Consider the following 14813-nt stretch of genomic DNA (forward strand, 5'->3'; position numbering starts at 1 on the left):
AATTAAAAAAATATTGTCCTAAAGATGTGACTAAATCTTTCCAAAGTTAGCAAGCTTACACTTTCTAGTAGAAAGCCTACAAGTCTATAATATTGATATCAATGCAGTACTGGCATATAGATCAACAAAATAGCATAGGAACCCAGACATGAACTCTCATACACACAATCATGTCATTGTTGATAAGGTTGCAAAACCACTCAGCAAGGCAAGAACAATCTCTTCAACAAATGCTTCTAGGGAGATGGATTCACCATCCTTTTGCAGGAGTCAACTTGGAGCCCCATAACACTTAAAAATTAATTCAAAATAGATTACAGCCTTAATTATAGCCATGAAAACCATAAAATTTCCAGAGGAGGACACTGAGAAACGTTCATGACACTGAACAGGCAATGCTTCTTAATCCTTTTCTTCCTCCATGTATAGTATAATTGTCTCAAATATATTCTGTACATACACTTAGAAGTAGGATTTGGTTTGGTATATCTCAGGACTGGGGCAATCGCCTAGCAGCTATGAGGCCCTAGATCCAATCTCTAACACCAAGAATGAAGCGGTGATAACGTTTAACTTCCACTTGCAAACATAACTTGGAAGACTGGAGGGGAGGAAGACCTATCATAACACATGCTATATCCATCCATCTACTGCAGCCCTTCTGGTGTATAAAGCTCCTTCCTCATTCTCTTAAGATCAGTCTGCTGGGAATAGTCTTTTATTTTTTGTTCATCTGGTTATTCCTTGGTTTCCCTTTTGTTGCTGAGGGCAGGGAACCCTAGATTTACAGTTCTTTCTCAGAACCCATTTTTCCCGGTGAATTCTGACATCTGTGATTTCTGATAAGAAATATACTAATCAAATTTATTCATCTACAGGTAAGAGGTCATTTCTCTCTCACTTTTAGTTTTTAAAATTTAAAAGACAGGCTTAGTGATCCATATGTGTAAACTTGAGAACCTGAGGTCAGAGTCACCTGGGCTCGGGAGTTTGACACCATAGTGTAGTTTGATGGAATGGTGAAGCAACTCTGTCTCCAAAACAGCGGTCACTGTCAGATGGTCCCAATGTCTCTACCATCAGTGCAGCTCACCTTCTTCTCAGCTGAGATCTTCCTGGTTCACAGTATAGTGAGTACTCATCAGCTGATATCCAGGCATTGTCAAATGTTAAAACTGTGGACCATAACGCTCCATTACTGTCAGGAGACACAGGTCCAGATTCTCCCCTGGAACTCTCCAAATACACAAGGCCAGAAGGTCTCCTGGTTACCGTTACAACCATACTAGGAGGTCCAACTCCCTGTGGGCTCTATGGATGCCACATGTGTCAAAGTCCTCAGTCTCAACCAGGCTTCCTCTAATACCACCCCTATAACACGGGGATCTACCAGGTGAGGCAAAAAAACAAAAATCAAAATGAAAAAATCAGATTTCCATATGGTCTCCATCAGTGCCATAGAGAGGAGGGCTCTCTCCGGCCAGCAGGCATGAAGACCATGGCTCCTTCTTAGTCACCTCTGACACCACCCTGCAGGGGTGAGGGGTGGAGCAATTGGATGCCAACCTGGTAGTTTAGAGCTGCGGTGGGAAACCGATGCTTCATTGGTACCTAGCTACAGTGTAGACACTGGTAAGTTTTATATTTTTAAAGGGTGCCCTCTTCTCAATCCTCCTGGCTAAAACACAGTCAGGTTTTTATAGGGATCAATGGTGTGTGCCTACTGGCATGTCTAGTTTCCTGATATACTTGTTTCTAATTCTGGACTATTTTTCACAATATGAAAACTCAAGGACCTTACTTCCATATTGTTTTCTGGGTTCTGAGGTTCTTAGCCAATCTGATTATTTCTTCTTCTTCTTCTTCTTCTTCTTCTTCTTCTTCTTCTTCTTCTTCTTCTTTTCTTCCTCTTCCTCTTCCTCTTCCTCCTCCTCTCCTCTCCTCTTCTTCCTCTTTGTGTATGTGTGTGTGTGATGGCTAAAATCTTAGTTGTATTTAACATGAGGATATATATATATATCCTTTATTGAATAGCGTACAATTGTGGGGAAAAAAGGAAAGTAGAAATATAATTACAGCAACACCCAAAAGCTGCCAAAATACAGTTAGGAACAAGATGGTTACACTGTATGTCGGAGGCTCTTTGTGAAAAATGGGAACAAAAAAGATGAACACAGACATGTGTCATTATTTGAAACAACCTTTCTGAGGCATTTTATAGGACACTCATTATGGAGGTACCTTTGAGGAGGAATAATGTTGGAATCATTTTAACAAAGATTGCTTTGGTTTTTTTGTTTTGTCTTTTTAGACAAAATTGCCGTGCCACTCTGTCTGGTGTCAAACTCTCTGACCTCAGGCTCCCAAAATATTACACTTACAAAAAGGCTGTGCAGTGAGAATGAAGCTAATTTTTTTTTTTTGCAAATGTTACCTGCCCAAAAGAATAAGTAACTTTTTAAATAAGTAATATTTGAAAAAGAAACAAACAAGATACATAAAAATTCCTTAAATAACTAAAGCAGAGAAACTTGTATAAATTAGAAGACAGGACAGAGGAACAGCAAAAGAACAGTGTAGGGGGTATGCTGGTTAGTTTTATGTCCACTTGACACAAGCTAGAATCACTTTGGAAGAGAGATTCTCCACTGAGAAAATCCCCCACACATACACTGGAATGACAATCCTATGTTGTATTTTCTTGATTGACATGGGCGAGCTCAGCTCACTTCGGTGGTTCCTGGGCTGGAGGTCCCAGGAGCTTTAAGAAAGTTGGCTGAGCAAGCCATGAGGTGCAAGACAGCAAGCAGCTGTCCTCTGTAGCCTCTGCACAGGTTCACCTGCCTTGAACTCTTCCTCTAACTTCCTCCAGTGATGGACTATGATATGGAACCCTAAGCCAAAATAAACTCTTTCCCATGTGTAAACAATGGAATGTTATTCATCTGTTAAGAAAAACGCAAATTTACAAGTGAACAGAACTGGAAACAGTTATCATGAGTAAGGTAACCCCAGACTTTAAAAGATAAACATTTCACGTTTCTCTTAAATGTGGATAATTAGCTTTTAAACTTTAGATATGTATGTATTTCAGTCAAAATCACCACAGAGGCTAGGTAGCTGTAAGTACCGGTAGGGAAGAGGGCATCTCCCATGAGAGAGAACACAGTGTTAAAAAGAGATTTAGGGGATGCCCAGGAAGTGATGGCATATGCCTTGAATCCCAGTACTTGGGAGCCAGAGGCAGGTGGATCTCTGTGAGTTTGAGACCAGCCTGATCTACAAGAGCTAGTTTCAGGGACACAGAGAAACCCTGTCTCAAAAAACCAAAATTAATTAATTAATTAATTAATTAATTAAATAAAACTGCAGAAGCAAGCCAGGTGTTAGTGGCTCACCAGAGAGAGAGAGAGAGAGAGAGAGAGAGAGAGAGAGAGAGAGAGAGAGAGAGAGAGAAAGAGAGAGAGATTGATTTAGGGAAAGTGGAACAGAAGGTTTAAACGGGGAGAGGAACAGGAGTGCTGGTTACAGAGTGGGGGAGGGCCAACTAAAAATAAAGGCCTTATGAAAGACATATGGAAACCTACTACCACAGAAGCTTCCTCAAGAATACACATTCTAAAGTATTCACATTTGTGAAAGGAATTTAAAAGGGCCACCCTATAATGAAAAAGACAGGCCTACATGTATGTCTGTGTACCACATACATGCAGTCCCCATGGAAGCCAGAAAAGAATATCAGACCTCTTGGGATGGAAGCTACAGATGGGCTGTGAGTTGCTAAACGGATGATGAGGATTAAATCCGATTCCCTGGAAGAGCAACCAGCACTCTTAACCAGCTGGCCCACTCTTTGGTCCCCAAAATGATTATGTGATGCCATGCACTGAGAAAATGAAACTAATCAAGACACGCCTTACGAAAGAAGAGAGAGGCTGGAGAGATGGCTCAGTGGTTAAGAACACCGCGGCTCTTCCAGTGGCTCACAGCCCCACATACTGAAGTTTTCCCAGTGCCTGCTATGGCTCTAGGGATGAGCTTGGAATGATTGTTGAACATTCATCCTACTTTTCCATAAATTATACAGAAACATTCAAGAGGCCCACTGACTATGGCAGCATCTTGCTCACAGTAACTGCACTTGCCCAAAGTCACTGGACTTAAGAAGGATCGAGTTTGCTAACTACACACCCTGATGAAGTTGACACACTGCGCTCCTAGTTTTTCAGAGATTGATCTCAACAATAGATACACAAGCGTGAATAAACTTAAAAAGGTAAACTAAATTTTTACTTTAAAATGTAAACTAAAATTTTTCTTCCTTTTTAAACTCGGGTTTCTGGTTTGGGCAAACCACATAAAAAGCTCTTCATCTTAGAGCTGGAGAAAGGCTCACGGGGAACTCACCCTCCACCAGCATGCTCAGAGGGATAGAAACTGAAAGCAGTTTGAATCCGAAACCTTCCCCCTACTTCTGAAGCTCAAAATATGAAATCACTAATAGTTACAAATAACAGAAATGATGGCGACAATATTCATGTTAGTAAATGATGCAATGGTGATAGGTTTCAGCAGACCAAACTTTACACAGAAAAGTTTAAAACAAAGCATGTAAGTTACATGGACATTGAACAAGCAGATTCATACATATGAATACAAAAACTCCTTTTTGATAGTCGCAAGAAACTGGCCTGGACCGAGGCCCATGGTTGTCTAAGATCTCTGAACCGAAAGCTCAGATCTGGTCCCTGATCTTAACAAGGAGCCAGGAGAACTGAAGAGAGTCATTAACATCTTTGGGTCCTACAAAGGTCTGCCTGGGTAGCCTGCACTATCACTGTGATCTACCTTCCTTTGTGAAATAAAATTAAAAGGAAAATGTGTATTATCACCATGTCGTCGCAGTCAGATGGGTCGTAAACGCTCTGTTGGAAAACTTTACAGCATTCCATGAATTCTTCGCTCATCCCATGTATTTGTGCATTTAGGATTGCTCCCTTGGTGCCACCAAACTCCAGTCTTTCCAGTTTTTCAAATTCCAGTATGGTGATGAACACATCCTTTGTAAAAAAAAAAAAAAAAAAAAAAAAAAAAAAAAAAAAAGACCTTTCCGTCATCATCATCAACAAAGGAGATTTTAAAGATTCCAATCCAAACATTTTTTCAAACACTCAGGATCAATGGGCACTTACAACACAGAAAACAAATACTGTGGTTACATCCAACACAGCTAATACTGATTTTTTAAAACCGCACTCCATTTCTAATCACCGAAAGGTACCTGACAGTGGAGACAGCACCTAGTGTTCTGTGTACACATGAACCTGAGTGCAATCCTAAGATTAAAGCAGACAGATCCCTGGATGATACCCAACATTCCTAGCCTCAGCCACCTACACTTTGTAGTAACCCAGCACCATGACTGGAGGGGAAAAACAGGAGGCTGTCTACAAAGGAAGAGGCAAATCACCCTTAGGTGTTTGAGAGACTTGAGCAGCATTCAGGCTGACCGACAATAAGAATTTTCACATAAATCTCTGGTTTTGAATGAAATCCAGCAAATCTTGCCTCAGTAATAAAATGTAAAACTCTGCAAAAAACAAAACTCTACAACTTGAAAAGAGGGCACTGCCATCGGTCCAAAAGAAGCCTACCTTGGTAGACTCAACACAAAAGTTTGTGCATTCAATTTTTACATTTTAGGGTTTTATTTTGTTTTTAAAAATATTTACACATAGGACTGGAAAGAGGGTTCAGTTGTTAAGAGCCCTGACTGCTCTTCTAGATGACCTGAGTTAGATTCCCAGCATCCACAGGGTGCCTGACAATGGAGGGCAACTCGGGTTCCAAGGGATCCTGTGCCCTCTTCTGGCCCCTGCAGGAACTGCATGCATGTGATACACAGCTAGCTGTACATTCAGACAAAACATCCATATACAGAAAATAATAATTTAAAAATCCATATACAAAGTAAAATTTCCATGTTTTTACTTTTATGAATGATTTTGCTAATTAATTCTATGGCATTTATAGTAAATATTTGTGAATGGTCTAAATAGATCTGTTTATATGGCAGGGTGAATGCCAGGCATTAGAAGATTGAGCAGAGGATCAGGACTCTGAAGCAGGTTTGGGGCAGTCTGGGCTATATAGTGAGACCTTGTCATAAATAAAGGGTGTTTTAGGCAGGGAAAATGACACTGTGATACTCTAAATTATCAAGTGGGTTTTCAAGTATGAAATTTTACTTTCAAGTTTCATACATTTCTTTTTCAGGATTTATAGGAAGGGTGAATCCTTGATAGCTTCCTGTTTCACAATTTTCCACAGGCACTTGGGAAATTATGTCTAATCACTGACAGGTAAAGAGATTCACTTACTCTCGTGTAATAACCATTTTAAAAAGGAATAAAAAGTAGGGTGGGTGGTACACTCCTGCCATTCCAGCACTTTGGAGGAAGACGCAGGAGGATAGAGTTCAAGACTAGCCTGAGCCACGTAGTTCAAGAGACCCAGGGGTGCGTGGCAGTGTGCGTGGCACACATACCAGGTATGTGTGCAAGGCTGGGTATGGTCTCCAGTGCCATAGAAAAGAAGGGGGAAAGGAAAGGAATTTTAAAAAGCCACAGAGCTAAAGCCTGTGAAATCTCCATTCCTTAGAGTAGGCCTCGGCAGCACACAAGTCACACGACAAGTCACTAAGCTTCTTGACCTCAGCCACCCATGACTAGATAAATGAATACCTCTATTTTTATCAGCCGAGCAAGAAAGTTGTTAAATCTGCCAAACACCAGTTGAGACTGGAAATCCCAAGGCCTCTGCTCCGTGTTTCCTGTGAAGTAGCTTGTCAATCGTTTTCTAGACTTGAAAAAAGAATTTTGGAAGGTCTTTAAGATACCGATGGCCACCTGCACCTTTTCCAGTGCGTCTTCGATTTCTCCCTTCAAAAGGTCTTCAGGTGACAGGTACGTTCTTGCCTAGGATTTAATCAAAAGGAACCATGATCAAAAATGTATTTCTTTTTCTTTTTATTGTAACCATCGGAGTTAAACATTTCAAATGACAATTTCTAGAACCGAGCCAACAATTCTGTTGAAACAAAAAGCACAAACTTGCCGGGAGTGGGTGGCATTGTTTAATCCCAGCACTCTCGAGGCAGAGGCAAGTGGATCTCAGTGAGTTTGAGGCAAGCCTGGTCTAAAGAGAGAGTGAGTTCCAGGACAGGTTCCAAATCAATACAGAGAAACCCTGTCTCAAAAAACAAAAACAAAGAGCACAAACTCTAGAAATGTAGGCACTTGGGCTTTGATGACATCCTGTCACATAAGAACAATGTGAGGAGAGCCTACTTCTTCCAGAATTAGACATTCTAATGAAGACTACACTTTGACTAGGTCTCATAATAACAATGAGGACTTTGCCCAGACTATCTACCATCCAATATTCTGAACAATCAGATTCCCACATACAGAAATACTCAAGCCAGCAGGGCCATCCATCAGAACACAGAGGGTGGTCACTCCTCTGCTGGGTGCTATGGTGTCACTTGCAAAGGTCAAAAGAGCTAGTTATGTGGGGTCTGTCTCTGGGAATTCATTCCCATCACCAGACTTCTTTGCTGGGAAACATAAGCAACACCATGGGACACATGATGGAGCCGAACTATGCCGCGTGAACTTTTTTTTTTTTAATGCAGATGGGAGAGAGAGGGACAATAGCAATGAAGAGTTCAGACTAGCGAGTCTTCAGAGTTTAAAGAGGAAATGAACAAACACCCAAAATGGACACAAAGGGAACAGGAATAAACTAAGCCGGAGACAACAGTTTTCTAGGATGCAAACTAGGTCAAAAGAAATTGTGTCTGCCAAACCAGCCCTGCAGAAAATACTAGAAGGAATACTTGGCACTGAAGAAAGAGTAAGCATGGCCAAGGGGCTTTAAGAGGAAGACAAATGTCATCATAATAACTGGTGTACAAACAGTACTGAGAGCATAAGCACAACAAACTGGCATCAATTGACACACTTCTCCATCATAACTTTAAGTTTCTATGGCGACAACTTCCCAACCAAAAGACAAGATAACTGAATGGACTAAGGAACAGGATCCACCTTCTTGTTGTCTACAAGAAACATATCACACCATCAAGAATGACAGTGCAGCTGGGCGTTGGTGGCGCACACCTTTAATCCCAGCACTAGGGAGGCAGAGGCAGATGGATCTCCGTGAGTTTGATTGTAACTACCCTGCATGGAAGAAGAATAATGCTATTCCCAGAAACTATAGACTACAAAAGAGAAAGCCCAGTCCTAAGTGTGAGATGTCTCCCTGGTCAAGTGTGCCCCCCCCATCCCTCAAAACAAAAAAGCTATTGCCGTTGCTCTTGGTGGCCCACCCGAACTTGATGGTAAGACCCCATATAGCTGAAGAAACATGCACTTTGGTCACAGGACTTGGAATACTCAAGCTGGTAATGAACTGGAAGCCTCTTCCCCAGTGGCCAGCTTTTATAGTACCACAAGGGAATAGGCAGGCTGCTGAGACAGAAAGGAACCAGTAGTCACATACAGTTGTGAACCTTGTGAACTCCATCAAAGACTCACACAGCAAGAAATGCCCATTGGAGCAACAGTGACACAAACATCTTTAAGGATGACCAACAGCTATCTGATCAGATTTAAGGCCTGTTCACCTGGAGGGAACGCATACCTGGTACCATAACCTTGCCTGAGAACCTGTGGCTACAGAGGTCATAGACCCTGCAGCAGAAATTCCTAACGTTCTGCTAGACTGATATGTAGCATCAAGCAGCTTTCTAAATACTCATCCAGACCCTCACATTAGTGCAGTGGTCACCCCGTATCAGAAGCTTCTTTTACAGGAGACAGAATTTAGTATGGACAACTGTAAAAAATGGAAGGGCAGAGAGTAAATGACTATGGTGTGCTCATCCCACAAACTCGTAGGGAGTGCCACTATTAGGATGTGTGGCTTTGTTGGAGTAGGTGTGCCCTTATTGGAGGAAGTGCATCTCTGTAGGAGCGAGCTTTGAGGTTTCCTGTACTCAAGATAGCACCCAGTGTCACAGGCCATTTCCTGTTGCCTTCTGATCAAGATGAAGCCAGCACCAAGTCTGCTTGCATGACCCATGCTCCCCACCATAGTGATGCCAGACTAAACCTCTGAAACTGTAAGCCACCACTTCAATTAAATGTTTTCCTTTATAAGAGTTGGTGTGACCATTGTGTCTCTTCACAGCAATATACACCATAACTAAGTGTATGTATGTATGTATGTATGTATGTATGTATGTATGTATGTATGTGTACACACACACACACACACACACACACACACACACACACACACACACCACATTTCTCCCCCACAAGGCTCCTGGAGTATCATTAGAAAAGGGACAGATTGATTCTAAAAGCCAGAGGTTATGGATGACAGCTGAAAACAGTATCTTCTGAACAATACAGGCAGCTGAGCTTATGAGCGCTCAACAACTTTGGATGCTATACAAAACCTGTACAAGGCTAATTTAGTAAATATCACAGCATGGATGGGGGGGTTTCACAAGGTCCCATTCCTAGTTAAGCTTCAGGCAGGGATGGCTGCCAGGAAAGAGAAAGTCAGCTTTATTTAGGGATGGGGCTACTGGCATACACCACAGTGGGCAGTCCTATACACCTGTGTATGCAGACAGCACCAACGGGACTCGGTAGATTTCATACACATATGACATGAAGATGTCAGGTGAATGTAGGATATGGGAAGAGGGACCTGGGGGGAGTTGGGAGGGGACAGTGAGGAGTGGTCAAAACAAAATGTGTTCATGTATGTAGCAATAAGAAAAAAAATAGTGTCATTTTGTGGCTGCTTAGAAAGTGACCCATAGCTGGGCAGTAGTGGTGCATACCTTTAATTGCAGCATTTGGGAGGCAGAGGTAGATGGATCTCTGTGAGCTTGGGGCCAGCCTGGTCTACAGAGTTGAGTTCCAGGATAGGCTTCAAAGCTATATAGAGAAACCCTGTCTGGAACCCCCCCCCCCCCCCCGCAAAAAAGGCCCCACCCCTCAGAGAGCACTGGTATGAAAGCCACATTACACGGGAAGTTTTCTGCTTCTCTCATGAAGATGTATGACTAAATGCAGAAGCTGTACACCCAACATAGACTTTGTGCCATTTGCAAAGAAAACCGTTTGTGTGTTTATCTTTATCCCTACTGATTCTAACTCTACAAGTACTACTAGCTATTGTTTCCTATCTACATGCTTATTTCCCACTCAGGTTAGGCACACAATTAATGGCCACATGACAGCTGCTGACACTTCACAGGTAACTGTGAATATCCCTTTCATGGTCTGAGTTTCAAGACAGTTGCTTTTTGCTGTGGTATATTGTACACTCTATATATCTTCTTCTACATGCATTCTGTAACATTTTGGAAGCTGAGAAGTCTAGGGAGATAATCCAGTTGCTTTCCTGTTGCAGCCACCTCCTCTCAACCTAATTGCCTGCATATAAAGTAACAAGTCTTCCCCGGATTCACTCCTATGCTTCCTGGCTGGCTCTCATGGAGCTGAGTCCATCACAGCCAATTAGCTTTCTATCCATGCAATACCACCTGAGACAAGTCACTGGCCCTTAACATCCCAGACAACAACCCTCAGTCCGTCTCCTTACACCGGGCAGCCAAGAATGTCAGGGAAAGAGCATGGCAGAAATTGGGGCACACATTCATGATCAAGCTAGGAGCTGCTAATTACTTTTGTGTCATCGGCTAAGTTGCCTAATTGGTTGATTGTCTTATCTGCAAAATGAGGGATATGACTTAGGGGACCCTTGAGAGCATCCGTTTTGCATATCTACAGGTTTCTTATTCAAAACCATGGATCACATGCATTTTTAAAAACCCATCTGAGCATATAGGGGCTCTTTTATTATATCACCATTCTCTGAGCAATACATCAGAGCAACTATTTACATCTCATTTGTATTGCACTATGGGGCATTGAAAGCAATTTGGAGATGATTTAAAGCACATGGGATGACATGCACAGGTTACATGCAAATACTAGATATTTATGTTGGGCTTGGTGGCTATAGTAGGTCCTACAATGTTAGTATCCATACTGTTTTGATTGTGTTTTTAATTAAAATGCACTATATACAGCCAGTGAGATGACTCAGCAGGTAAAGTCACTTGCTGGTAAGCCTGGTGATTTGAGCTTATTCCCCCAGATACTGAAGGACAACTACACTGCCAATAAGTTTATTATCCACAAGCCAATTAATTGTTGAGTGGCCAGTTTATCAATATGCCACCTTGCTTCTATCTCCCAGCTACTATCTTTCAACTCTTTTTTATATACTTTTATAGGCATAATTTTGCTATTAACACACCCTTTGCCTATGACAAGCCATCCAAAGCCTAGCCTTCTTTACCTAGAATATGTAGATGACAACATCTATAAGAGAGAAATCACAGCATGGACAAGGTAAGTATTACCAGACAAGTGCTAATGCACAATGACAACACAGTAGTGTCAGGTTAATAAAGAAATGCGGCCAGGCATCAAGAGAAGACCCTATTACCAGAGTTTGTGTATGCTACCATTCCAGCAAGCAGGTGATGTTTTGTCATGGGACTGGTCTAAAGAATGATGGTAATGGTCACTGTAAGACAAGTAAAAACATACTTGCTACTAAAGTAGAACCCACTGTTAACAAATGCAGCAGATGGGAACAGCAGACAATGGACAGCTGGACAGCTCCTAACCCACCTACAGAGGGGCCGGGGATTCCAGCAACCAACTGTGCCAGTGGGGATAGCAAAGACAGTGTGACAAGATCTTTGGGTTTTCAGTGTAGGCTGGAGACTGAAACTGAAATGAAATCTATACAACCTAAGTATCAGCACTGATCTTTTTAATTAAACAGTACTATATGCAGGACTGGCAAAATAGCTCAGCAGGTAAAGGCACCTGCTGCTAAGCCTGATGACCTGAGTTCAATTCCATAGACCCACATGGTGGGAGAAAAGAACCAACTCCCATAACATTTTCTGACTTCCACATGGACATGGTGGAATGGCCACTGACACACAGATCACACACACACAAATAAACTATAAACAAATAAGTATTCAGTCAGGGCATGATAGTGGATGCCCTTAATCTCAGCACTCAGGAGACAGAGGTGGGTGGATCTCTCTGAGTCCCAGGCTAGCCAGAGGTACACAGATTGACCCTGTTTTGTTTTGTTTCAAGTCCTGGCAGGGATTGTATACCCTGTGATCCCAGAACTCAGGAAGCAGAAACAGGAGGATCATAAGCTCAAGGCTTACCTAGGCTACCTAGACTGTTGTGGACAAGCTTGTACATAGCAAGTTTCTATATCAAAAACAAAAAGAGGAAGGAGGAGGAGGAAGAAGAAGAAGAGAAAGTAAAGAAAAAGAAGGGAAAGTAAAAGAAAAGAAAGTTAGTCAGGAAAACAATGGCCATGGAAGCATGAAGACCTAAGTTTGATGCCAACACCCACAGGGAAGCTGGGTGCAGTCTTGCACGTGTATAGCCATAGTGCAGAGCAGTCAGAGACATGGATCCCCAGAGCTCCTAACTATCCCACATAGTAATCAGTGGTCACCAGGATCAGTGAGAGGTCTTGCCTCAACAAATAAGGTAGTGAGTGATTCAGGAAGACTCCAGATATCACATGTGTGTATGTGCACTCACATGTGTGTGCCCAGCACATGCAAACATGAACATCACACACACACACACACACACACACACACACACACACACTCACAAACACACACATACATACATACACACACTTTTTTTAAGGATCCCGACCCAAAAAAAAAAAAAAACAGTGGGAAAAGAAGGGGTAATTTGATCTTTAGAGAATCCAATACCAGAGTTGGCTCTCTGGTGATTTTAGAATCCTTACATGTTGGGGCATGCTTACTACAAAGTTGATAAGCTACTTGGAGAATCATGGAAATCAGCTCAATGGAGCCTTTGATCAAAGACCAGAACTAAGTAACAAGAGAAGCTACAATGTTTCCTCAGGAGCCTGGCATCCCCGGCTGTTGACACAGACTGGGAACCAAGATAATAGCTTGCTAAGCTTCAAGATAACCAGAACTATCTCCTAAGCCATAGATGACAAAGCTTTGCAGTAAACTGGTTTTGGTATTTCTCAAAGAGAGACCCTTTAAAGGGGGTCAGGGAGGAGTACTAGCTAAACGTGCCACACGCTGCTTTGGAGAAGCAAGCGGCTGGTAGCAGGTACCTGCTTACCCACAGAGCAAGACTGAGTTCGGCTCTCAAAGGACAGAAACAGAATAAAACCAGAGGAGATGCTGATAAAACATAGCCAGGAACCTACTCGTTGCTATCGGTCCCCCATCAATAGCCACAGCCAGTCCATAATCTGGTAGAGAACAAGGATTTTCCTCTTACTGAGCTTCTGTTAAATACCAGACACCACACTATCTCTTCCAACCCTTGTGATACCATTAAACGGGGGAACTGCGGTTCCAAATAGTATTCAACTTCCTTTAAGTGGGTGGGTTAGAGTCCAGTTGGTGTGTGCCCCAAACCCTCCCATATATTGCTGCAGAAGCAGACAGGAGGGGGCGCAATTAACAAGTCAATGGCATGCTCTAGAAAACATTGGTTCTCAACTGTGGGTGGAATGACCCTGTCACAGGGGTTGCATATCAGATATTTATATTATGATTCACAACAGTAGCAAAATTGAAGTTAAGAAGTAGCAACAAAATAATTTCATGGTTGGTGGTGTCACAACACTAGGACTGTGCTAAAGGGTGGCAGCATTAGGAAGGCTGAGAACCACTGTCTAGGAGCTCTAGAGTTCACACATCTGTGGAATCTGCTGTCATCCCCAACCTTGAAGACTCTACATGGACTCAGGGGTTTTAGCATGTAACTAAGGTTAAATGACATTAAAAGAGTGGACTCCAGCTGGGTGTAATATCAACACTCAGGAGAGTTAAGCAGAATGGGGAGCTTAAGAAGACCATTCTCATCTATCTACACAGCAAGTTCAGGGCCAGCCTGGGCTATACGGTACTGTTTTTCCTGTCTTTGTTTTCCAGACATCAGGCTTCTTTTGTTTGTTTGTTTGGTTGGTTGTTTTTTTCAAGACAGGGTTTCTCTGTGAGACATCAGACTTTTAATCCAACAGGAGCGTGGCTTTACAAGGAGAGGCTGGCTGCCTACAAAGCAAAGAGCTTCCTTGCCAGAATTTGACCCTGACCTCCCCTGCTGCAGAGTAGTACTGTGAGAAAAGCTATTGGTGTTTCTTGTCATCCTGGGACATCTAGGTATGGCAGCCCCAGACAACTATGACCACTCCCAACTAAGAATGACTAGACCAGGCCTGGAGAGATGGCTCAGTGGTTAAGAGCACTGGCTGCTCTTCCAGAGGTCCTGAGTTCAATTCCTAGCAACCACATGATGGCTCACAAACCATCAGTAATGAAATCTGGTGCCCTCTTCTGGCCACAGGCATACATACAGATAGAACACTGCACAAAATAAATCTAAAAAATGTTCTCAGAGGGTCATTTAAAAAAAAAATGAATAACTGGACTATATGGTGTCCAAGCATCTCTGAATGCTTATTAAGCATTGTTCACAGGTGTTTGTAGATGTAAGGAAAAAAGTTCACACTCAAAGGTGCTGGGCAGTGGAGGTGTGGGTGGGGAGGGTAGTCCAATCATTTTCAAAAAGACAGTTCCCAAGCTGAGCAAGGAGTATACAAACAAGCAA

The 14813-nt window shown here is 42.4% G+C and overlaps 1 protein-coding gene across 1 annotated transcript in view; it reads right to left on the reverse strand.

The window, feature by feature from the left end:
- Positions 1-14813, reverse strand: part of Dnah11 (dynein axonemal heavy chain 11) — a 298245-nt gene that overhangs the window by 268914 nt on the left and 14518 nt on the right. The window contains exons 7-8 of the mRNA XM_027416426.2: positions 6744-6977; positions 4893-5060 (exon numbers count right to left, since the gene is read on the reverse strand). Coding sequence (XP_027272227.1) covers positions 4893-5060; positions 6744-6977 — 402 coding nt within the window. The remainder of the gene's footprint in view (positions 1-4892; positions 5061-6743; positions 6978-14813) is intronic.

Source organism: Cricetulus griseus, chromosome 5, assembly GCF_003668045.3.
Source record: "Cricetulus griseus strain 17A/GY chromosome 5, alternate assembly CriGri-PICRH-1.0, whole genome shotgun sequence".
Classification (NCBI taxonomy): Eukaryota; Metazoa; Chordata; class Mammalia; order Rodentia; family Cricetidae; genus Cricetulus; species Cricetulus griseus.